Source organism: Xiphophorus couchianus, chromosome 12 (genome assembly GCF_001444195.1).
Source record: "Xiphophorus couchianus chromosome 12, X_couchianus-1.0, whole genome shotgun sequence".
In the NCBI taxonomy this organism is placed as follows: Eukaryota; Metazoa; Chordata; class Actinopteri; order Cyprinodontiformes; family Poeciliidae; genus Xiphophorus; species Xiphophorus couchianus.
The window spans coordinates 18335130-18359847 of record NC_040239.1 but is presented as its reverse complement, the minus strand read 5'-3'; the positions used below and the strand labels follow the sequence as shown (position 1 = coordinate 18359847).

The 24718-nt window shown below is 42.7% G+C and overlaps 2 protein-coding genes across 5 annotated transcripts; one reads left to right on the top strand and one right to left on the bottom strand.

Moving 5' to 3' along the window:
• kif2a (kinesin family member 2a) lies at nucleotides 1-19624 on the top strand. 4 transcript variants are annotated; one of them, XM_028034535.1, is made up of 22 exons: nucleotides 1-190; nucleotides 9458-9552; nucleotides 10284-10406; nucleotides 10904-10958; nucleotides 11263-11370; nucleotides 11579-11617; nucleotides 13017-13117; nucleotides 13216-13311; nucleotides 13405-13459; nucleotides 13875-14037; nucleotides 14137-14227; nucleotides 14303-14366; nucleotides 14481-14572; nucleotides 14652-14794; nucleotides 15629-15833; nucleotides 15963-16073; nucleotides 16162-16229; nucleotides 16407-16532; nucleotides 17151-17298; nucleotides 18224-18325; nucleotides 18426-18561; nucleotides 18665-19624. In XM_028034535.1, exons 1-22 carry the CDS (start codon nucleotides 130-132, stop codon nucleotides 18748-18750), a joined length of 2268 nt encoding a protein of 755 aa, XP_027890336.1. In that variant the 5' UTR covers nucleotides 1-129; the 3' UTR covers nucleotides 18751-19624. The 4 variants fall into 4 exon arrangements, with proteins under 4 accessions (XP_027890336.1, XP_027890337.1, XP_027890338.1 ...); XM_028034536.1 differs by lacking the exon at nucleotides 11579-11617 and having other exon boundaries at nucleotides 2-190; XM_028034537.1 differs by lacking the exon at nucleotides 16407-16532 and having other exon boundaries at nucleotides 3-190.
• A 1001-nt stretch (nucleotides 19625-20625) lies between these two features.
• Nucleotides 20626-24676, bottom strand: dimt1l (DIM1 dimethyladenosine transferase 1-like (S. cerevisiae)). Its single transcript, XM_028034542.1, has 12 exons — nucleotides 24473-24676; nucleotides 23671-23744; nucleotides 22762-22848; nucleotides 22132-22193; nucleotides 21932-22025; nucleotides 21803-21852; nucleotides 21595-21718; nucleotides 21415-21507; nucleotides 21272-21336; nucleotides 21127-21190; nucleotides 20935-21041; nucleotides 20626-20830 (listed from the first exon to the last, which is right to left on the bottom strand). Exons 1-12 carry the CDS (start codon nucleotides 24528-24530, stop codon nucleotides 20788-20790), a joined length of 921 nt encoding a protein of 306 aa, XP_027890343.1. The 5' UTR covers nucleotides 24531-24676; the 3' UTR covers nucleotides 20626-20787.
• Between the last annotated feature and the right edge of the window lie 42 nt (nucleotides 24677-24718).

Here is a 24718-nt window from a genome sequence, read left to right as displayed (position 1 = left end):
GGTAGCTACGTCATCTTATTGCCTGCCCCTGCATCTTCCTCCCAAACCTAAAACACCGAAAGGCGCTGCATTCTCCCGGCTTACATCAAGTCTGGTAGTCTTGTGTTTGTTATTTTTAAGTGATGTAGAATGGCGTCAGGCTTTGGGAAGATAGTCGTCGGTACTTACGTGGAGATTAAGCGGAGTGATGGTAAGTTGTCACCCTGTCCGCTCTCTTTTTTTCTTCTTCTTCTTCTTGTCGGACTTAGTTGTTTGGGGATCTTTGTTGCTGTGGGTCTGTTGAATATAGCAACCGTTGTTCCCCAGCCTCGGCCGCAGAGCCTAACGTTTGCTTTAGCATTAGCCACATCCAGACGGAAACATAAGCCGCCAGGACGGGTTGGGCGGCGAGTTTCAGCTCGGCCTTGGCATTTGAATGGAGTAGGCTTATCTTTGTTTGCAAACGTCTGGATCAGTTTAGGACATTTTTGCCGCACCTGTAAAATGTTATCGTTTGATATCAATAGAAGAAGTAAAAAAAAAATCATGAAATATCTGTAAATTACGTGTATTTTTTGAGCCATAATAATGTATTTTGACAAATATTTATATTTAGGCAAGCTAGGCTAGCTAACTTATTACCGTTGCTGAGAGCGGCATTAGCTAGTTGTTAGCCTAACGGCTAACTGGGCTGTTTCCCGGCTTCACCAGTTACTGGAGTCAAACTTAAACTCTTATTTTATAAAATCATCTCCCATTTTGGGGTGTCGTATTTGTGTAACGTTTTCTCTTTAGGTCGAAAATGATCCTGTAAGCGTGCGAACTCGTTGTTATTGGAAACATTATTGATCAAAAGTAAAACATGGCATTCCCTAAACGTTGCCATGCCATGTTCAGCACTGACGAGACAATAGACAGGCGTATTCTCAGGACACACCTGCTGCTAACATCTAGATCAAAAGTGACGACAGTGCCTTTATAAAAAGCTGCATTGAGTAAGATGTTTCTTTTAAATAAGGAGATCCCAGTCTTGCCATAACACCAAGCTGAAATCAAACAAAAACTTGATGCAGCCAGTGAACGGAACACCCTGGGCAAACTTTGTTTTCACAATTGAAGTCTTTATTTCCCCATTCATCTAAGACATTTTCTCTTTTCTGATAGGATTTGAAGAGAAGGGTTAGTATATTTGGCTGTTTTCTGCTAGTAGCTGTTGTGTCCAGAGCAGGGATTGCCCTCTCTCTGAGGGTTTGTGGCAGGGTTGGTCCAGACTAGAGCCAGATTCAGGCTATTAGCCACCACCCCATCTGTTCCTGTTTCTGCCAGGACTCTCGCTTATCCACCCCTACTTTATTTTCCATCTCATGATGATTCCTCATATAAGATTGAAAAAAAACAAAACACATTTGAAGTAACTATTTGTTAGTTTATTAGTTGGTTTATATATACATTTTTAAATAAATGTTAAAGTACATTACATGATCTTATCAAGTATTGGCTATTCTTTTATTATTATTTAAATTTTCAGTCTATACACACATCAGCAAACAGGTTCCACTTTTAAGCACTTTTGTTAATTTGATGAAATTCAAATAAAGGAAGACGTGCAGCAATTGTAGATGGCATATTTTGATAATATCACTTTGTATACAAATTAATCTTAGTGAACTCTGAACTCAACGTTCACCTGAATACTTTTTGTCTCGCTGGCTACACGGGGATGTGATCTTTCAGTTTTCTTTCTTCCCATCGCTGTCGACTGGATTGGATACTGCAGGTACTTCAGTGCTAACTGGTAGCGCTGGGCTCATCAAGTCTGGCTGGCTGGCACTGATTCCCAGCAACAGTTCTGTGTCCTGGCAGATATATCGTTGTTTCCAGGCCAGCTTCATAGTTGAACATCGACTAGGCTGTGTGATTTTATTTTTATAAAATAACAACTTTGTTCATCGTTGCCAAACTTTAAAAATCTATGTCACACTGCTAGAGCTCAGATGCTTCCCAGAAGCGGTACAGAATACAAATAAGCACTATTTGTATTCAGTACAAATGGAATACAATCATTTTCTCTTAAGATGAATAGAAATGACACTAATGCAAAATAAAAATGACTCTGCAACTCATATCAAACAAACTACCTTATGTGACACCAAAAGAGATGTAAAAACCAGTTTTTGAATGGGTAGATTTAGATACAAATGAGGGACAAGTTACAGCAGAATAACAAAACCAATTAACCAGCACCATTATTTTCAGTTTTCTTAGTCACAGAAAATACATGTAAAGGGTTTGATTATATTCAAGCTCTGGGTCTTTAGCTTAAATAGAAACAGTTTGAAGATTTTAAAATTTATCATGTGCTTCTTCCTAGCAGTGTGTCCGGACCATGCAGGTGTACAGTGTCGCTCAAAGAGCATATGCTGCGCGCTTGATTCTCTTCCCATGGTGACCAGATGAATAATAAAGCAGCACCGATATACAATCAGGTCACAAAGGTGGAAAATGATGTCACTGGTTATAGATCAAATACTTTATATATCTAATTTTCAAACTAATTCTGCATGTATTCACTGCATTGTTGTGGTTATATTGCCTTCCTCATAATAATTGTGTTAGAATTTCTTTAGTCTCTTAATTTTTTTTTTATTAACAATACACAATAACAAAAGGAATGCCCTTAAACACACACATGCATAAATATAACAATATTTGGGGTTGTAGATGCACTAAAAACAATGATACGCGAAGAACAAAACAAGCAAAGAACAAAACAAGCAACGTTGTTTTGTTCTTCCATTCTAAGGAGAAAGAAGAAATTATTCTGTTTAGGGCTGTTGTAAATGAATATTTTAGTAATCGAGTAATCTATCGATTATTCTTACGATTAATCGAGTAATCAAATTAAAAATATTTATAAAATAAAATAGTAAATCTGGCATCACACCAGTGTTACTATCGGATATCAATATCAGACCAATTTTTCATATTTAAGCATCCCTAACAGTTACTTTTTTGTAGTTTAGAAAACTAACCTGTAACGATAATAGCTCACTTTCTAAGTTAACCTGAAGAAAAGTAATACAAAGATCTGAAATTCTATTCAATTTAATAATAAAGAGGCAGGCTCACAAATACCCTTATTAAAAATGTCTATGATCCAGCCTTTAGTTTATGTAGTCATCTTCAGTGAGTTTAATAGATTAATTTTCACCTTACCCCATACCTGACAAACTTTGGGTTTGAGAATACGGGAAATGTGACCTGGAATGGCGGGTTTGGGGTGGGAGTGGGGAAGCTTGCCCTCCAAACTCCCACTGCCTGGGTGGGGGGCAGGAGAACGAACGTAAGATGGGGGTGAAAGGGAGGAAATAGACCAGGGGACAGACAAACCTAAGTCCGAGGATCGGCAGACCAGGGGATGAAAGTAAGAACGAGAGGGGGAGCAATACAGGATATTTACGGCACCTTTGTTCGTCACATTCAGAAACTCATCTACCAGCCATGTACCGCCACGATGCTTTCCGCCACCCGTTTGTTGGGACCGGGATGATATGAAATTTATTGTGCGGTTCGTCCGTAAAGCTACACTTACACTGTAACCATCAGCTACTCAGCCGCCCGCCGTCTTTAGTCCATCCGCTCACCTGTATCTATACTCCTGCAGCGCTCTTCTCGCCGTTCGCTTTCAACCAGCAAAAGGCTGCCGTACTCCAGGCATGGCGCCAGTCATTTTAAGGATGCTTATTGGTCCCCCAAAAACGATGAAAATCCGGCCATTATCGTCAGTCAATAAAATCCCCACGGGCCGAACTTGAAAATTGGACGTTATACCGCTAACACTTAGCTTTCGTCAAGAACTCAGGCGGAAGAGCTCCGTGCAACGCAAATAATGTTCCGGCCGGAACACGGTGCGCTAAATAATAAAACATGAAATTAACGAAGCTTCGAGGCAGGTGAATTTTCCTGGAGGAATTGCAATAATCGAGGTACTCAAATCATTCGAGGAATCGTTTCAGCCCTAATTCTGTTCTTGTTCTCGATTTACTGGTCTATCTTTTCTCCTGCCCTCATCTATAGTTATAGAACCGATATGTTAAAAAGGGACTAATATTGGCCAATAACAATGTAAATGGTGACATTATGCATCCCTAGTGATGGGTTCACTGGATGCTTTGAAGACAAAATGTTTCTCAGTCACTACAGATTTGAGAGTAAAAAAAACAAAAAACATCTTGAAACATTTCTGCTAACAGGTTAAGTGGACAGACCTCTTGAGTGCATCATTTGCCCGTTCTCTGTTCCATTTTTGGCTGAGTTAAGTTTTCTTCTAAATGTTTATGACAATCACCAGGCTTGGGGTTTGCTTTATATATACATTGTGTCTTAAACATGTAGAACTCTTATTATAAATGAAGAGAATTGACCCCATCTTTGTTTAACAAAGAGATGAAGTCCTGTCAGAGTAAAGGCAGCACTTCTTGATGTCTGTTCAAGCAAGTGCTGAGTTTGGAGGAGACACATTGATTTGTGGGAAGTTTATGTAAATAAACTTCTTATCTATCTAATCCAAAGGGTAGCATCATATATTGGTTAAAGTATTTTAGATTTTGATGCATGAATTTTTCAGTAAATATTATGACAGAACACTCACCATCATTGGTAATAAAATGCATCGATATTATAGTTGTATGGTTTGATTTACAGAAGAAAATAAATAAAATCATGTCTAAAAACAGCTTTGGAGAAAACACCAGGCAACAAGTATTTATTTTATATTGTAAAATGGAAAAGCTGAGTAAGTCAAATCTTTTTTTATTTTTTTTTATTTTTTCAGCTTTTGCCAAACTCTTATCCATTTTCAGGCATCGCAGTGGCTAATTGTTGAAAAACACTTCAAAGTATTAAACATTTAGGTCAGCTAAACTGCTTCCTCTTCCAGGTGACCTTGGCAAAAGGAAATATGAAAAATCTGAGTATTTGAATCTGAATATTTAAGTCAATGTCAACTTAATTTATAAAACACTTAATATAGAAAAAGTGATCCAAAGTGCTATTCAGTGATGATTGAACACAACCAAGAGCAAAAAACCCAACCAAATTACTACTTTATGTAACAATAAAAAAAAAATTGAGGGAGAAATCTGAGCATAAAACAAATACATTTATTATACAAAGAGTGATAAATATAAAAAGATACAGAAAATGAAATGCTGATTCTTTAAAAGTTTGACCTCGGTGTTATAGAGTCAACTAATTGTTGTTAAAGATCCTGCTGATAATATGGGTCAGACAATTAGGAACCTTTAAAACAGCAATAAAATCCTAATCAATCCTGTAGCAGACAGGAAGCGGGTGGAGCGAGTCCAACATGGGGTTTATATGTTCTTACTTCCTGTAAGTTGCCTCATTAAAAAATGACTAATCAATGTTTCTATTCAGAGAATTACAGGAGTCTAAGTATGTGATAAAGGTACGAGCAAAAACCACTGGCAGGACTTGTCAGACTGCTGAACTTGATAATATATTTTTTTGTTGTGCTTATTATTATTTGTTACACTTATTAAAAGTTTACATTACTCAAGATTATATTTGAAGCAGGTCTGTTGGTCCTCACTATCACACACTTTGTTTTTACAGCATCCAAAGTTTTAGGAAAGTGTGTTTTTCAAGGAAAGTGTCCAGGTAGAGAAAGTGTCCAGGTAGACACTACCTTAAAGTGTCTACCTTAAGGTAGAACCTCCTGTTAAGGTTACTCACATCTTCCCCGGTTTGTTTCATTCACATGTTAAAAATGCAGGAATTGTATTTAGAAAGCAGATTTCTAGTCTCCATAAACCGAAACGGGGGATTACAAGGAGATCAATTTATATATATATATTTTTTTTTTTAATTATTTTTATTTTTTAAGGAGCCGGAGCTAGTGCGTGAGGTCGAGAGGTTCCGGCTAGAAATAGTCGGTCTCACCTCGACGCATGGCTCTGGTTCTGGAACCAGTCTCCTTGAGAGGGGCTGGACATACTTCCACTCTGGAGTTGCCCAGGGAGAGAGACGTCGGGCAGGAGTGGGCATACTTGTTGCTCCCCATCTCGGCGCCTGTACGTTGGGGTTTACCCCGGTGAACGAGAGGGTAGCATCCCTCCGCCTACGGGTGGGGGGACGGGTTCTGACTGTCGTTTGTGCTTACGGGCCGAACGACAGTTCAGATTACCCACCCTTTTTGGAGTCCTTAGAGGGGGTACTGGAGAGTGCTCCTCCTGGGGACTCCCTTGTTCTGCTGGGGGACTTCAACGCTCACGTGGGCAACGACAGTGAGACCTGGAGGGGCGTGGTTGGGAGGAACGGCCCGCCCGACCTGAACTCGAGCGGTGTTCTGTTGCTGGACTTCTGTGCTCGCCATGGATTGTCCATAACGAACACCATGTTCAAGCATAAGGGTGTCCATATGTGCACTTGGCACCAGGACACCCTAGGCCGCAGTTCGATGATCGACTTTGTCATCGTTTCATCGGATCTGCGGCCGTATGTCTTGGACACTCGGGTGAAGAGAGGTGCGGAGCTGTCCACTGACCACTACCTGGTGGTGAGTTGGCTCCGGTGGTGGGGGCGAAAGCCGGTCAGACCTGGCAGGCCCAAACGTGTTGTGAGGGTCTGCTGGGAACGTCTGGCGGAATCCCCTGTGAGACGGAGCTTTAACTCCCATCTCCGGCAAAGCTTCGAACACGTCCCGGGGGAGGTGGGGGACATGGAGTCTGAGTGGACCGTGTTCCGTGCCTCCATTGTCGAGGCGGCCGATCGGAGCTGTGGCCGCAAGGTTGTCGGTGCCTGTCACGGCGGCAACCCTCGAACCCGTTGGTGGACACCTTCGGTGAGGGATGCCGTCAGGCTGAAGAAGGAGTCCTATCGGGCCTTTTTGGCCTGTGGGACTCCGGAAGCAGCTGATGGGTACCGGCGGGCGAAGCGGCATGCGGCTCGGGTGGTTGCTGAGGCAAAAACTCGGGCGTGGGAGGAGTTTGGAGAGGCCATGGAGAAAGACTTCCGCACGGCTTCGAGGCGATTCTGGTCCACCATCCGGCGTCTCAGGGGGGGGAAGCGGTGCAGCACCAACACTGTTTATAGTGGGGATGGTGTGCTGCTGACCTCTACTCGGGACGTTGTGGGCCGGTGGGCAGAGTACTTCGAAGACCTCCTCAATCCCACCAGCATGCCTTCCACTGAGGAAGCGGAGCCTGGGGACTCTGGGTTGGGCTCTCCAATCTCTGGGGACGAGGTCGCCGAGGTGGTTAAAAAGCTCCTCGGTGGCAAGGCCCCGGGGGTGGATGAGATCCGCCCGGAGTTCCTTAAGGCTCTGGATGTTGTAGGGTTGTGTTGGTTGACGCGACTCTGCAGTATCGCATGGACATCGGGGGCAGTTCCCCTGGATTGGCAGACTGGGGTGGTGGTCCCCCTGTTCAAAAAGGGGGACCGGAGGGTGTGCTCCAATTATAGAGGGGTCACACTCTTAAGCCTCCCTGGCAAGGTCTATTCAGGGGTCCTGGAGAGGAGGGTCCGTCGGATAGTCGAACCTCGGATTCAGGAAGAGCAGTGTGGTTTTCGTCCTGGTCGTGGAACACTGGACCAGCTCTACACCCTCAGCAGGGTCCTGGAGGGTGCATGGGAGTTCGCCCAACCAGTCTACATGTGTTTTGTGGACTTGGAGAAGGCGTTCGACCGTGTCCCTCGGGGAGCCCTGTGGGGGGTTCTCCGGGAGTATGGGGTACCGGGCCCTTTGATACGGGCTGTCAGGTCCCTGTATGACCGGTGTCAGAGTCTGGTCCGCATTGCCGGCAGTAAGTCGGGCTCGTTTCCGGTGAGAGTTGGACTCCGCCAGGGCTGCCCTTTGTCACCGATTCTGTTCATCACTTTCATGGACAGAATTTCTAGGCGCAGCCAAGGTGTTGAGGGGATCCGATTTGGTGGCCTTAGGATCTCATCTCTGCTTTTCGCAGACGATGTGGTCCTTTTGGCTTCATCAGATCGTGATCTGCAGCTCTCGCTGGATCGGTTCGCAGCCGAGTGTGAAGCGGCCGGGATGGGGATCAGTGCCTCCAAATCCGAGGCCATGGTCTTGAGCCGGAAAAGGGTAGAGTGCCTTCTCCGGGTCAGGGGGGGTGTCCTGCCCCAAGTGGAGGAGTTTAAGTATCTCGGGATCTTGTTCACGAATGGGGGAAGAAGGGAGCGGGAGATCGACAGGCGGATTGGCGCAGCGTCTGCTGTCAAGCGGGCGCTGTACCGGTCCGTCGTGGTGAAGAGAGAGCTGAGCCAAAAAGCGAAGCTCTCGATTTACCGGTCGATCTACGTTCCCACCCTCATCTATGGTCATGAGCTTTGGGTCATGACCGAAAGAACGAGATCGCGGATACAAGCGGCCGAAATGGGTTTTCTCCGTAGGGTGGCTGGGCTCTCCCTTAGAGATAGGGTGAGAAGCTCAGTCATCCGGGAGGGACTCAGAGTAGAGCCGCTGCTCCTTCACATCGAGAGGAGCCAGTTGAGGTGGCTTGGGCATCTGGTCAGGATGCCTCCTGGACGCCTCCCTGGTGAGGTGTTCCGGGCACGTCCCACCGGGAGGAGGCCCCGGGGAAGACCCAGGACACGCTGGAGGGACTATGTCTCTCGGCTGGCCTGGGAACGCCTCGGGATTCCCCCGGAGGAGCTAGAAGAAGTGGCTGGGGAGAGGGAAGTCTGGGCCTCCCTTCTGAAGCTGCTACCCCCGCGACCCGACCTCGGATAAGCGGAAGAAGATGGATGGATGGATGGATTTTTATTTTTTACTGTTTTAAGGGGAAAAAATGAGGGCATGTTAAATCAGTCGAATCTACAAGAGTTAGGAACACTGAAAACATCTTTGCTTGGTAGCTTCTGAGTTTTATCTGAATAATAAATACTGGAACACGGTGTTTCCTGGGGCTGAGAGGGGGAGCTTACAGCACGCTGTCAAATCCACAGAGGCGAGGAGCAAAGCGGCTCTTTACAGCTGTTCCTGTTCCACTGCAGACAGGGGGGCGGAGAGAAGCCTGTGGCCCGGCAGCAGCTGGGCTCTGCTCCGTTATCTGTGGCTCTAATTGTTGTTAATCAGACATTCATAAGCTGAAAGAACTGAAATTAGCCCCAGCTTGTTTTCCTGCTCTCACATGACAGCGGCCCGCGCCTAAAACGCATTCCGCTGTCTGTCTTTTATTAGGTTAAGAATAATTATTAAACTTGTCTCAGGATGAAATTTGTTTCACTTCACACTGTCGTTATTTTCACCGGCCGTAACTTTGACTTTCCTGGTAATAAAATTCGCAGAAGCATATCTGTCCAGAGGTAATTAAACTTAGTGTAGAGTTATAATGATACTTGACACCAAAGGAAATAAAGGTAAATGCTTTACCTTTAACCCAACTTAAACCTTAAGCCAGACTTTGTCTTATGATTCTTATTTTCTTTCCCATTTTTCCAGGACGTATACATCAGGCAATGGTGACGTCTATGAATGAGGACAATGAGAGCGTCACGGTGGAATGGATAGAAAATGGGGACACAAAAGGGAAGGAGGTAAAAGTACCACTTTACCAGCCATTTATTGCCTTTCAGAGTCGGGTCCCCAGCAGCAGCATGTTGCTGTTGTTACTTTCCATTGCGATGAATATTGCATCCAGAGGCATTCCAGTGCTGCCAGGATTATGCAACTTTCTTGCATGTCCTGAGATCCCACCAGACGTCACCTTCTACATGTAAACCTGCAAATCCTGTTTTTATTTTTAAATTACAGATCAATCATTTTTAACTGGAGGGCTGTTCTCTGTTCGTCAAGTACCTGTGATGTTTATCGCAGTGAAAACATTTCTAGTGCTTTGAAAAATGTGTTCATTTAAGTGTAATTTCACAACTAACGTTTTTATTGTGCTTGTCTTTTGTTTTTCCTCTTTATTTCTCTCTTTTTCATAATCATTTAACTCTTAAAAAGAGTTAAATTATATCAATCCATGCAAATAAAGTAGTTGAGTATGTTAGTATTCATGTGTGTGTTCTGTGAAGAGAAGGGTTTGTTATGTCTGTGGAAATGTGTCCAAACACATCAGATGTTTTATTTTTCTAGTGACACGACTCACACAATCACACTGAGGTCCATTTCTTACATTTGGCTTAGTTTTAATTTTAGTTCTATTTTTGTGTTTTTATGTGTATTGTATTAAAGTAATGTTTTATTGTAAACTGTCAAAAAAATAAAATAATTGGCATGCGCTCGTCTAGGTTAAATATGTACTGTTTTTTTTGTACTATAGATCGACTTGGAGAGTATTTTTGCACTTAATCCAGACGTAGCACCAGATGAGGAGATTGCCCCCAGCCCAGAGACTCCTCCCCCTCCCACACCCACATCTGTGAAAGTCAGCAAAATTGCAAAGGTAAATATTGTAACACCAACTCCAAATAACAAACAAAAAGACAACTTTAGTACAAAATATTCTTATTTCCTGTTAAAATACTCTTTTTGCAGCTTTGTGGTCACTGTTGCAGGGCCTAACAACACTTGTTTGTGTATAACCAAGTATCATTTGGATAATTATGTGTAGTCTTGTTTTGGATCATTTTGGAAATACTCCTTTATGTTACAATGCTAAATGAATCAGATTGATGTTTCTTTGAAATCAGAATTAATACAGAAGATCCATCCAGAGCTGAATTAGATGCAAGTTCTTTACTGACTTTAACATTTAAGAGATAAGATAAGATAAATCTTTATTGTCATTGTCACAAGGACAACGAAATGCTGAAAATGCTGTCAGGAGCAGAGATGCTGTATTCTAAACCAATCTGACTCTTGGAGGTCAAAAACAGATTTCCATTATAAAAGCAGAGGATTATTTCCCAGTATCTAATTTATTTATTTTATTTTTTACAGAACCGGCGGACGATAGCACCTACTAAAAATGAAACTCCTTCCAAGGACAACAGAGGTTTGCTTCAGACCGTTACACTTCATATATACAGTATATAACTAGTGGAAATACTTTACAGCATCTCAAACTGTGTTTTAAGGAGTCACAATAAAGTTTTAACATGTTGTATACATGTATAACTCGTAGCTCAAAATGTTGTCAATTTCAGACCATTTGAAAGTGTAGATGTAGCTTTTTTTTTTTTTTTTAGTCACATAATAAGTTTTGGATTGAATCAAGTGATTGGAATAACAATTTTTTTTTACACAAGGAATGTAAATGCATAGATGTATAGATTTATTTTGTGGCTTTTTGCTCTTAGCAATTCCGACTCGGACCAGACCTCTACAGCCTCAGCAGCCGGATCCGGCTCCACCTCCTCCAGTCCAGCAGCCCACTCAGCTTCAGTCGCAGCAGCAGCAACAGAACGGTAAACGGACAAAGCAAAACGGTTTTCAACCCAGCATAGCTAAGCTTTTCTTTTGTTTTCTCTCATTTTGCCAAAAGCACTTAATCACTTCTGCAAATGAAATGTGTTGTATCCATTTATATTTTTTATTTAATCAAAAACGTTAGACATTTTCTGGTTATTTGACAAAGCTTAATTTTTCATATTTTATCGATCACATTTATCACAGAATCGTCACTGATGTCCAGAAAGGAGCTTGGACAGTTGTGTATGTATCGCCTGCTTGTCACCCCGGCCCTCAGTGCTTCATGGTGATTCTGTTAGTTTTCCCACTAGAACCTGAGCGCCCTAAACGAGTTACGCTGTGGTGCGGCGATGAAGCAGCACCACCCAATCCGTGCCTCAGTTAAGCTTTCTGGGTATTAGGGAGCAAAACGAGGACATCAGTGCTGCTGTTTGCCTGCGCTGATTTCTGCTGAGTCAGCCACACACACACACACGCATATGCATGCATGGAGAAGATGCTTCAAAAACACAAAATTTTACCAATTATTTTCGGTCTAGTTTCTAGTGCAAATATCTTAGTATAGTACAAGTAACTTTTCGTCAAGGTTGTTTTAGGTCAATAATTCCTTAATATTGATGAGAAAGTACTGGTCATGTGTGACATAATCTGCCTGTGAAACATGACAATTCTGTCATGGAACTTAAAATAAGCTCCTATATTTTGCTAAAAAGATACTTGGAAGTTACTTTTGTCTTATTTCCAGTGTACTAAGATATTTGCAGTAGAAACTAGACCAAAAAGCTTTAAGATTTAGTGTTTTTGCTAAATCTTAAAGCACTGAAACGTGCTCACTGTTTGGACTCAGGAAGACTGGACTCCCCTCCTTCGTTTTGCTTCTTTACCCATCAGCCTCTTTTCTATTGGTCTGAATAACTGGGCAATGCGTGGTGCTGCACTCCTCTCCGACTTTATGTCCTGGTTCTGACCCAGCTCATCATCTTCTCACAGATTAAAGCGGATTATTAATCCTCCTGCTCTGATAGTCTAGGTTTGGTGGGACTGGAGCCAGCAGGGGGCCAGCGCAGTATCACTGGGTTTTGTCAGGCTTTGCAGTGGGATGCTTGAGCCAACCGGATAATCACAAACAGTTTCTTCTTTTTTTTTTTTTTGTCAAATCTGAAGTGTTTTTTACTCACATTTCTCTAACATGTATCCTGTAGTTGTTACTAATCTTTTCTGATTGAGTTGAAGCAACACTAATCAGCGGGTGTGATGGGCGTTTTGGGTAACACTCAGGTTGGTCTCTGGTTTATTGAGATAATCGTATTTAGCAGAAGTAATAAAGGAATGGAATAAAAATGAGACATTCTTGTTTCCAGTTCTTTTGTGCCTGATAGAACAGATTAAAGGCAGACATAACAAGAGAAGGCTTTGGACTCTCTAAAGGTCTTTTGTTGGCTATGAAGAGAAAGCAGCTAGTGTTTAATGGTGGAAACACAGTGTGCCAGCCACTGCACTACCACTCTTCAGCTTTGTTGTGTAGGGTGTTCCCCTTAGGTTTGGGAATACCACCAGTGTGAAACATGTGGTGAAATAAACAAGGCACTGATGCGTCGTTTTAAAACCGGAGGTGTTGCTGTTTCTTCTTTCCCAATGGCAGCGAGAAGGAAGTCGAACTGCGTGAAGGAGGTGGAGAAACTGCAGGAGAAGAGAGAAAGACGCCGGCTTCAGCAGCAGGAGCTCAGAGAGAAACGAGCTCAGGTGCAGCAGCGTTCAATCATTGTTTCCTGCAGAGAAAAAGGACATTTCATGTATAAAGTTCTTTTTTTTAAATTCCTGATCTCCATGTTGTTTTCCAGGAGGTGGATACCACCATCCCCAACTATGAGATCATGTACATGATCCGAGATTTCCGGGCCAGCCTGGATTACCGGCCCCTGACCACTGCTGATGTGGTGAGCAGATGCCAGAGCTGCTGCTGCTTTTTTGTTTGAAAGTTGCAGGTTGTTGATAACTCATTTAAAATCTTTATCTGTTCCTCTTTGTAGATCGAAGAGCACAGAATATGTGTTTGTGTGAGGAAACGTCCACTCAACAAGAAAGGTAAGGACATATTTTAGAGCCAACCAGTCCATTTCTTCCACATTACCATTGCAAACTTCAGTGAACTTTATTGGAGTTTGATCCAATAAAATCTGCAGACAGGACAACTACTAGCTGTCCACTCATAAAATCTTTATGGAAAAGTGGGAAGAAGAAGTTGCTGTGGTCAGATGAGACCGAAGTGCAACTTTTTCCCTTCCTGAATCCAAATTAAATCCATAGACTTAGCAGCCGTGTTGGGATGTTCTCATTTTTAATATATATTTTTTTTGTGTGTGAAAACCATTATCATCTTATCAATTATTCCCTATTTTGTGTTAATTCCAACAAAACACCCGTAGAAGTGAGAATCTCTGATGGATGTTGATACTTCTGCAAGGCGCCGTTCATGTTGCTGCTTTCTGCTGGCTTCCAGAGCTGACCATGAAGGATCTAGACGTGATCACCATCCCCAGTAAGGACGTGGTGATGGTTCATGAACCCAAGCAGAAAGTGGACCTCACTCGCTACTTGGAGAACCAGACGTTCCGCTTTGACTACGCCTTTGACGACAGCACCAGCAATGAGATGGTGTACAGGTTTGTGAAGAAGTGTGACGTCCAGCTTTTCGTGTGGTTGTGTGTGTCCTAAAAGCGGCTCGTCTTCACTGATGTACACCACGACGTCTCGTCCTGAAGGTTTACTGCCAGACCTTTAGTGGAGACCATTTTTGAGCGCGGCATGGCCACCTGCTTTGCTTATGGTCAGACAGGCAGCGGTAAAACACACGTGAGTTTGAAACGTTTAGAAGGACTTGGTTGGGATATTTAAGTGAGATTTGTTAAAATGTTTACCGTATTTTAGACTATGGGAGGAGACTTCTCTGGGAAGAACCAAGACTGCTCTAAAGGAATTTACGCATTAGCAGGTAAACATGAGGCATCTTTAAGCACTCGTTTTAATCTTTTAATCGATTGAATGGAACAAACTTGGATTGTTTTGACAAAGAACGGATTTAAATGTCGCGTTTCCTTTTGCGCAGCCCGAGATGTCTTCCAAATGCTGAAGAAAGCCAACTACAAGAAGTTGGATCTACAAGTTTATGCAACCTTTTTTGAAATCTACAGTGGAAAAGTAAGAGCTGTTTAACGGTTTGCTGGACCGTCCGCTGTCCTGCACTGCCCAAAGCTGACAGTTGCGTTTGTATCTCCAGGTGTTCGACCTCCTGAATCGTAAAGCTAAGTTGAGGGTGCTGGAGGACGGGAAGCAACAGGTGCAGGTGGTGGGGCTCCAGGAGAAGGAAGTCAAGTGCACAGAAGACGTCCTAAAACTTATTGAAGTGGGAAACAGCTGCAGGTAGAGCTGGGCTGGGTTGTCAGAGGTGGAGGCTGATGCATTATGGTCTATTAAAGGCTCCTGCAGTAAATGCATACATACTCGGTTTACAACCACAAACATCAATGCGTTTTTATTGGAGTTTAGTTTAAAGAGCAACATAATCATAATTATGAAGTGGAAGAAATGTTTTAAGTTGTTTTTTCAAGTAAAAATCTGAAAGTGTGGAGTCAATACGTATTCACACCACCTTACATTGATACTTTCAGACGTTAACTGACTAGGAGTTGTAGGAGACGAAGAGTTAGAGCAGGGTCATGTGATAAAATGACACCCAAAGCTTTCTATCCACAGCTCTGTTTAACCCAACATCTGAAAATGAAAAAAAAACCCAAACATCAGGACATGGCTTTACACGTGAAAGATTAATCAGCGAAGCAGCCAATAGAAACTCTGGTCATTGGAGAGTCAGTTGGCAGGACGACTATAAGCTGTAAACTCTTCAAATCTGGATTTTATGGAAGAGAAGGCAAGAAGGCGGCCAGCACTGAAACGGCCATAAACCTGTAGATACTATTGTGAAACATGGCAGTGGCAGCATGATGCTGCAGTGAAAAAGACACAGCAAAACACCTTTTAGAGTTTTTGACAATTTAGCAAACTATGCTTTATTTTCTAACTTACAGTTATGCACCACTATACTGGTCTATCCCAATAAAACACATTGAGCTTCTTGGTTGTAACAAACCTGACCTGAAACTTGAAGGGGCAACATTTCCTTGATCCTTTCTCGGTTTGTTTCCTAGCAGCTGATCTGATGATTATCCCTAAACTTTTCTTCCCGTTTCCTCCTAGAACATCTGGGCAGACGTCGGCCAACGCTCACTCATCGCGGAGCCACGCCGTATTCCAGATCATCCTTCGAAGGAAGGGGAAGATGCACGGGAAGTTCTCGCTCATCGACCTCGCAGGGAACGAGAGAGGCGCCGACACATCGAGTGCCGACCGGCAGACTCGTCTGGAGGGAGCCGAGATAAACAAAAGCCTGCTGGCCCTCAAGGTCTGTGGCCTGTGCGACCGTGATGCAGTCATGCGTGAAATATGTTGAAAGGCTCATGCAGTTTTTTTTTTTTCCCCGAACGGTATTCTTCTCGCCACATTTCTTCTCATCGTTTTCGTTTTGTTTCAGGAGTGCATCCGAGCTCTTGGCCGTAACAAACCGCACACTCCTTTCAGAGCCAGTAAGCTCACCCAGGTCCTCAGAGACTCCTTCATCGGGGAGAACTCTCGCACATGCATGGTCAGCTCATCATCTGCAGAGGAAGTCTGTGTCCATGTTGGCCGTTCTCTATAATCCCCGTTAATCTAAATGTACCGTATTGCCGCAGATTGCAACAATCTCTCCTGGAATGACGTCATGTGAAAACACGCTCAACACACTGCGCTACGCCAACAGGTGGGGGGATTTTAGCCTGATTAGCACTTCTACCCTCTTTACATAGTCCAGACTGCCGGTGTGTTTTCTATGGTCGTTTGATCTGCAACTCTCTCTCTTGTTCCTCTTCTTTCCTGCTTTCTCTCCTTCCTTCGTTTCCGCCTCCCTCGCTCTGCTCCTTCGGGCGCCGCCACTCAGAGTGAAGGAGTTTGGGATTAGTCCGTCAGACATCCCCTTCTCCCAGGGCGGCCAGGGGAGTCGCCCTGACCACTCGCCCACCAATACCTTTGAGTTCGATGACTTTGCTGCGACCTCTCCCAGCAGGTCAAATACCGCACGCTCCTCCTCCCAATAAAATCACAACTCCTCATCTGTCGCTTCATCTGCCCATCACTTTTTTTTCCCCCCCTTCCGTTGCGTTTGCACTTTCACCATTATTTCCAACCAATGATTTCTGAACGTCATCACATTCATCTGGTCTTTTGGTTTTTGTTCAGTGTTGTCAGTAGTTGTGACATCTGCATGGCTTGCTGAAAGCTGTGAAGTCAGAATGAAAACGTGGGTCAAAGCTTCACCGTTAGCCGTTGGTAATGCAGCCAGGATGAGCTTTTTGTTTGAGCCAGCTCTCAGCAGATAATCCCACTCTCAGTCCTGATTAATTAACTGGGTACTTATCGGCCAGGGACATGGCAGTAGTCCCTCATTACCTCCATGACTCCTCGTTGGACTCTTATTAGCTTTCAAACTCTTGTTATGAAGACTGAGACTTTACAGTATATACAGTATATATATATAGTTGCATGGCTTTGCTGCTGTAATAACCCTGTAATAATAAGCAAATAATAAATGCTTTCAACCCATAATTATCTCCATAAACTACATGAAACAGAAGCTGACCTCAGAGCAGAACTGGACCCGATGAGTTGTCTGTTTTTGCTCCAGGGTGAAGGAGCTCACAGTTGACCCCAACCAGGTGATGGAGGGAGGAAGACCCAACATCCACGCCGTCAACCAGCTGGACATTTTGGACGAGGAGTGGCTGAGCATCTCTCCGCAGAGAGACGACCTCAAACTGCTCTGTGAGCAGAATGTAAGTCCTGCAGGGAAGATCAGAGCGGCAGCAAAGACGATGCGAATTCTTTAGGTTTCACTTATGAAACAAACTCGACGTGTTCAGCTTCTAGACGGCCTGAGAAGTTGCACAAACATTTCTGAAAATGGAATTTCCTAAATTATTTGTTGTCGCACCAAAAGCTCCTACAGCACCTAAACTGTCATGTTTGTTCCATGTTGCCAGGTTACAACCACAAACTCCAGTCTAATTTGGTTTGTTTTAGGTGACAAACCAACACAAAGTCGTATGCATTTGTGAAAGGGAATTAGATTAGTTTTTGTTTGAAATGAGAGATGAAGGTTTTTAGGTTGAACTGCAAGGTTAAGTTCTGAAATATCTCCATCTTTGGAAATTTCACAGAGAACTGTTCGATATAACCGTAAACCTAAAAAGTAGCTAACAGGTCGGGGAGTTAGAAGTTTTAGCAAGCTGAGGTTTTCAGATTGAGCTTTGTTGAATTTAAACTGTCATCCAAAAAGGAAAAAGTGGCCTTCAACCTAAACTCGACTGGCTGACACAGTAACCATGGGAAAACTGCACATCAGCCTGAACACAGTGACACATGGTGGTGGCAGCATCATTCTGTGGTACAATGGAGTGGTTTAGATCAAAACAGACACATTATGCCAAATTAAAATCTCTGGCAACAAATTGACAGTTACAGTCCGAGCTGTTGCTGGTGGATAATCCTCATCCGGTATGACTGAGCATGGGCAAATATTGAGACACAACAACCGGCCTCCATTTAAAGCTCCGTCTTATGAAATCCTAAAAAGATACATTGTAGATCATTGTTGTAATCTGGCAAAATGGGGATAAGTTTAAGGGGAGTCGGTATTATTTGTGATGACTAATTTTAATGTTTTCATATGTAATTGTTAATGATGCTTTAATGTCCCAGGAGGAAGAGGTTTCTCCGCAGCTCTTCACGTTCCATGAAGCCGTTTCCCAGTTGGTTGAGATGGAGGAGCAGGTTCTGGAGGACCACAGAGCGGTCTTCCAGGTGAAAACAAGAACAAACAATCTGATTCAGCTGATCATGTTTTGATTGCTCACTTAAAAACGCTCCTGAGACTGAGCCGTGTGTCTCTGCCTGGGGTCAGGAATCCATCCGGTGGCTGGAGGACGAGAAGGTGCTGCTGGAGATGACCGAGGAGGTGGACTACGACGTGGAGTCTTACGCCACACAGCTGGAGCAGATCCTCGACCAGAAAATAGATATCCTCACCGAGCTCAGAGGTGTGACTGCAGCATGAACAATGAAGGGGGGAAACAAGGGGGGAAAAAAGAAAAAAGCTGACTCAAGTTGTCTTTTTTTTTTTTTTTCCTCCTCTGAAAACAGACAAAGTGAAGTCATTCCGCTCTACACTCCAGGAGGAAGAGCAAGCCAGTAAGCAGATCAACCCCAAGAGACCACGAGCTCTGTAGAGGCAGAGGATGCTTAGGTGGCGCGTTCAGAACTAGCACCACTAGATGTTTGGCACAACTCTGGCTGTCTCCAGCAGCTGCGAAAACAAATAAAAGGACTATTTAACACAGCAACAGGCTCAACAAACTGTATTTGTCTCCTAACAGGACTGACTGCTCTTACTCGGTTTAGATATTTCAGGAAGGGAATCGTTTTTCCTTCCGTTTTAGATGTTTGTCTTTTTTTATGAAGAATGTTTAGTTTCCTTCTGTGTACTTAAATTATTTTTTTTTCTTTTATACTTCTTTATACTTTAAGCTAAATTCTTTTGACTGGATATATGAAGAGATTCTAATCGAACTCGAAATTTTAACACAAAACCAGCGTTTCTGGTTCTGGCTGACATGTCTGCATGCTGCGCTCTATGCTCGCTTATCTATCCTCTGCTTAACAGTCCTTGGTTCGCATTGTGACGTCGTATGTTATTGTAAGTGATCTCTTCTGTTTAACTCTTTGAGTTTTTAGCGGTTGAGGAGAAATCTTGAAGCTCTCGTTTGTCTTCGTTTCCTCCGAGGTTTTTAACTGTCGCTCGGTCTGTGCCATGTTGTTCTAATACGTGGCGATGACTGCCTCTGACATTTTCCACCCGTTTACCTGTGTTTACAAAAAGGAACTAAGAAGAACTGTTAATAAATGTATAGTGAAGACCACTGACCTACCACTGGTTTGTGTTTCTCAGAGTTTGCACTGGATGTAATGCTGGATGGGGGAAAAAAAAGAGAAAATCCTGTTTCATTTGAATGACTTTTCTGTGATATGTTCTCCAAATAAACTGAGCAACTTCCATTTTATTAAAAAGGACCCTCTGAAACGTGGTCTCTGCTGCACAACATCCTATTTGGTCTTGGTACATTTTTATTATATTTTTGCCAAAGCTGCATGAGAAAATGAAACACATTTTATGGCAAATTATAATAAAAACATTTTTGCATCTAAACTCATTCGGGTGCCTGATTTCCAACTCTTTCAATGGAATTAATACTTTTACATGTCGACTTTTGTTCGGAAATGGAACTAGTGAGTCCAAACTCGAAGGCATTCTAGTCATGACTCTTTCGCCCCCTACTGTCCATTTTACGTATTCGCTGCCAAATATTTGTGAATACCATCTACATATGGGATCTTATCAGTTTTCTAGTTTAGGCAACTAATTACTAGGTGTGAATGTGGCTCAGTCAGAGAGAGATTTTTCAATTGGAAAGTTGTAGGTTTGATTCGAGTTCCCCTTAAATGGTACCCCTGAGCAAGGCACTTATAACCCAGCGCTGCTTACCAATCTGCATATGAATGTGTAGGTTTGACTGGGTGAAAGTAGCTGTAGTTTGAAGCGTTTTAAAACCTTCTCTGTGGAAATATCTGCCGCAAACTCGCATTGAACTTTTTATGCTTTAAAATGGTCAAAATATCTACTTCAAATCTCCAGAAATGTGTCTACAAAAGTATTTTTGGATGTTTTTGTTTTTGAATGATTGGATGATTTACGGGATAAAACCGTTTTGAACCTCAATTCTAATTTTGGTATTTTAACATTAAAAAAAAATATTTTCTATATTGTACTTTCACTTTTCTATATTTATCCAGATAATCGACAGAACCTGTGTGTTTGATCCTTGTCTTCTTTAAAATAATACAACTCTTTGCATGTAATATTTTCTGGGGCAATAAAAAACCCTTAGTTTGTTTTAAAAAAATGATGGGTCCAGATTTTATTTTGAAAACTTCACACTGAGGAAAATGAGGAAGGTGATGCTTACGGTTTCCATAACCCTCGACGAATTGAAATCAGCCAAAACACACTCACACACTTCCTTCAAAATAACAAAAAGGAACCTATGCATCGTTATACATGATTTTAATGGTGCTCAATATGAGCTGTTTGACTACATTATGTTTTTATCCAAACATTCACAATCCTATGGCAAATTCAGTCCTCATCTGCCAAGAGGTTGGATGAGTCCGACTATTTCCATCTCCATTTATAGTTCTGTCTCAGCTCTTCATGAAAAGTGGATTCCTGCAGAGTTGAACGCGTGCAGCAGCCTGAGGATAAAAGAAAAAAAACAAACAAACAGAATTTAAAGATGAATCTTGGATCATGTACTTAAAAAGAAAAATCCAGTGCAGATTTGGATCATGCAGCTTACACCATGAAGTCATCGATATCCATGGACCTGGCCCTCTTCTCGTTGAAATCCGCCTCCTGCAGAATGCTCTCGATCTTCTTGCTGATGCTGAAGTCAGCTGGGACTTCCTGTTAAGATGGAGGAAAGAATTTTGAACCGGATAAATGAATGAAGCCAGATCTTTACTCTTTTTTTTTTTTTTTTTTTACTCACCATGTTGTGTAATGAGCAGTGGATTCTGTAGTTCTTCTCTAGCAGCTGTTCCACTGCGGTAGACCTGGTAAATGAAAACGCCTGTTAGATCCTCCACTTCGGCCGACCAGCTCAGGTTTTCTGCTTAAAGCAGGTTGTCACTTACTTAAAAGCTGCACTGAGGGTTTTGTTCTTCCGTACGAAGGCGATTCTCACCAGACCGTCCCACTCCTGTTACATTAAGAAGAAATGGCTGCATTTATGACCATTTTTTTTCTTAAGAACCAACCACAGGCAGTAGGAGCTCACCTGGAAATTAACAGGAGGAGGAGGATTTTTCGGCTCAATCCTGACGACACTCGACTCAACTTTCGGCGGCGGACGGAAGTTATTTTTCCCCACCTGGGAGGTTCGACAGATTCTTCCAACATTGCATACATTGAATAATTGAAAAGCGTCGCCGGTGATCTGAAGAGTTTCCTAGCTGACCTTCATGAGGTGATCCACACGCGCCAGCAGCTGTGTGTTGATGGACAGCCTGCAGTACAGCTTGTCTCCAGGTTGGGCAACCAGTCGCATCGCAAACTCTCTCTGGAACATCAGAACAGCACATCTGCAAAAAACAACACGAAGAGCTACCTTAACACTCGGCGTGGACTAGACAGCTGCATCTCAGCGAGTTTCCAGTCATCCTGACCTGAAGAACGGTCGGTGAAGCAGCAGCTTGAAGACGAATGGTGAAGAAATCTGCACAAGCGAGAAAGAAAAGTTACACTGAGATAAGAATAAGGAAATCTGGATCTTAAGCAGGAAATAAAGCATTTACCTGATATGGCAAGTTAGCGACACAAACATCGAAGAAAGGGAGATCTGTTTTTAAGACGTCGCCGACTAATATCTGAAGTTTGTTCTGCAAAGGCCTGTCAAAGGAAACAAAGCTTCACTTTTGTCTCCTAATGGTCATGAATCTGACGACTTCTACTCTACACAGAGTAGACTTCAGCACAGACTGCCGTCCTCACTCACGTGCACTGCACTCTTTTCTGGAGTTCAGCCACCAGTCTGCAGTCCAACTCACAGGCCACCACCTGCACAAGGAGGAAATCAGAGTAGGAATTTTATGGGCATGACATCATAAACAAAATCACAACATAAAACCTTTTGCACCTCGGTCAAATTTGTTGAGTGCATAACTAATAGTTCCACCATTAACAGTTTCACACCTGAGCTCTCCTTAAAGGCTTAAAAACCTTCTGCAGTGGGTCAATGTCTTTGCAGTTGTGAAATACATTGGATAATGAACTGCTTTTTCCCCACTCCATTCTGCTTTAAACTTCTCCACGACTTTCTATCTGACCCGTCTGCTGTGTTCCTCTGTCTTCTTGATGTCGTTTGTTCACTAATACTCTCCAACAAACCTCAGAGGCCTTCACAGAACAGCTGGAGTTATGCCGAGGTTATATATAGATTTTAAAGATGAATATACTGACAGTCTGGAATCGCTATTGACAGCAAAAGCTTTACAGAACAAAATCCCCCCCCCATAGTTTTAGTTGTGTATACGGCACATAAACGTGCACTGCTGTATTTGATATCTGATTCATTTTACACATTCCTAGTCCGAACGGAGTGGGAAAAAACTCTCGAGATGCTCACCTTCTTTGCTTTTTCCAGCAGTTTCACTGTCATGTTACCCGTACCGGGTCCAACCTCCAGAACCACGTCCGTTGGCCTGAGAGCAGCCTGAAAAATAAGTTACATTATAAATCACCTCCAATCAATTACAAAAGAAGCATGTTTATGAAGACAGTTGAGTAGATCCATTTGCTTTAGGTTCAAACATTGGGATAGGGACACAGTGCTACTAAATTTAGTCGCTGTCAAAATCAGAATAATCTCATGGTTGAATAATGTACAGGCATGTATGTCTAAAAAATAATTCAAATATTGTGAAAATTTTCAAAGGTTTCCTGGCAAATGGTTACATTGACTGGACTTCAGAAAACACAGTGGACAAACACCAAGAGATGACATGGCACCCTGAACCATCACCGACCACGGAAACATCACACTGGATTTCAACCAACATTATGTCCCTTTCAACTCTTCTTTTATTTTCATCTAAACATAAGACTTTGGACAACTGAACAATTGTCCAGTTCTATTTCTTTTTAGCCCAAGTAAGACACTAGTAGCCGATTCGTTGTGCTTAGTGGCTCTTGATGCGCCCACTCCAGCCTTAGCGGACTTCTTGTGAAGATCCCCCAAACTCTTGAATGGATTCTTTGAAGCTTCTTTAGGTCAGTCGTTTTTGACAAGGTGAAGTCAGACAAAGGGGGGCATCAAGGAAATCATAAACTGACTTTCAATATGTCCTAATATACCCGAATTCACACAAGTACGCTTTTATAAGTCAGTTTTTAATATCCTTTGTCAGCCTAAGTTTTGACTTCAATATTCAGATTTAGACAGACTTGTGGCTTCAGTTCATTTTGCTCAGCAGCTAAAACACCCAACAGTAGAAGTGTGTGGTTTCCTTCCACCAGGCTGCTGTGACACTCATACCTTCTCAATTATCCCGTTCACGATCAACGGATTCTTCAAGATGTGCTGACCAATGCCAGTGTTGAACATAATCCCTGCAACAGACACCAAATATTTATTTCAATGTGGGCTCATTAAGGACTCATCTGTCACACCAGGGTGTTTACATGATTACTGACTCAAACTGTCAGAGGTCCCAGTCAGTTTTAAGGTGACTGATAGATGGATATAAGGATGCACAGACTGACAGGTGAATGAAGGGAAGGACAAGCTGCCCATTGGATGGATGATGTGTGAATAGAGAGATTTATAGATGGACAGAAAGACTATTACACATACAAATAGACAGAAAAATAAACGGAGCCAAGGATGTACAGGTTAAATGAAGTATAATAGATGGACACGCTTAGAGAGTGCAGGACAAAATAAAAGACGCTCAAACATCCATGTGAACCTGGTTTGAGCAATTTAACTTCAGTACCTCAGACATGGAGAAATCTGAGCTTTAAAACTGTCAAATGACAAATTTCAGCTCCGTGATCAGATGTGACTGAGTGTCCTCACAACATGACTGAACCCCTAAACGAAGAACTCGGCATCCAAACATTAGGTAACATTTCAGTTCATTTGGGCATTCATTATGATCATGTAAACATCACAATTAAAGTTCTGGAAAGGAACCACCATGCCATATGTTGGTGTCCTTCAATAAATGGACACAAATCTGTCCGTACTGACATAACCCCTCTGCTGGGTCAACAGCTGACAGACCACTGTTTGCTAACATGCACAAGCTAATAAGCTACTGCTCGGACAAACCCACCTTGGCTTTTAACATCTTGGTGCTGCCTGCTCTTCTTTTCCGCTTTAACCTTTGGCATTTCTTCTTTAACTCTATTCAAAGAGCTTTAAAAATATTTCCGGTGTGTTTTTTTAATCCAAATATCTATGTACTGAGTGAATTTAAACAACACTCAGGCCACACGTGTCTTCCTTTCTTCTTCTTCAATGACAGAATAGCTAAAAGTCCCGAAGCTCCTTGCTGCCCTCTAGTGGGAGCTAGTGTACA

Coding starts and splice junctions, on each gene's coding strand:
- dimt1l (XM_028034542.1), bottom strand. CDS start 24,530: ATGCCAAAGGTTAAAGCGGAAAAGAAGAGCAGGCAGCACCAAGATGTT. Junction 21,337..21,414: donor CTCCTCCTGTTAATTTCCAG/GTGAGCTCCTAC, acceptor TTAATGTAACAG/GAGTGGGACGGTCTGGTGAG. Junction 20,831..20,934: donor GATATCGATGACTTCATGGT/GTAAGCTGCATG, acceptor TTTTATCCTCAG/GCTGCTGCACGCGTTCAACT.
- kif2a (XM_028034535.1), top strand. CDS start 130: ATGGCGTCAGGCTTTGGGAAGATAGTCGTCGGTACTTACGTGGAGATT. Junction 13,460..13,874: donor ACGTCCACTCAACAAGAAAG/GTAAGGACATAT, acceptor GCTGGCTTCCAG/AGCTGACCATGAAGGATCTA. Junction 16,533..17,150: donor GCTGCGACCTCTCCCAGCAG/GTCAAATACCGC, acceptor TTTTTGCTCCAG/GGTGAAGGAGCTCACAGTTG.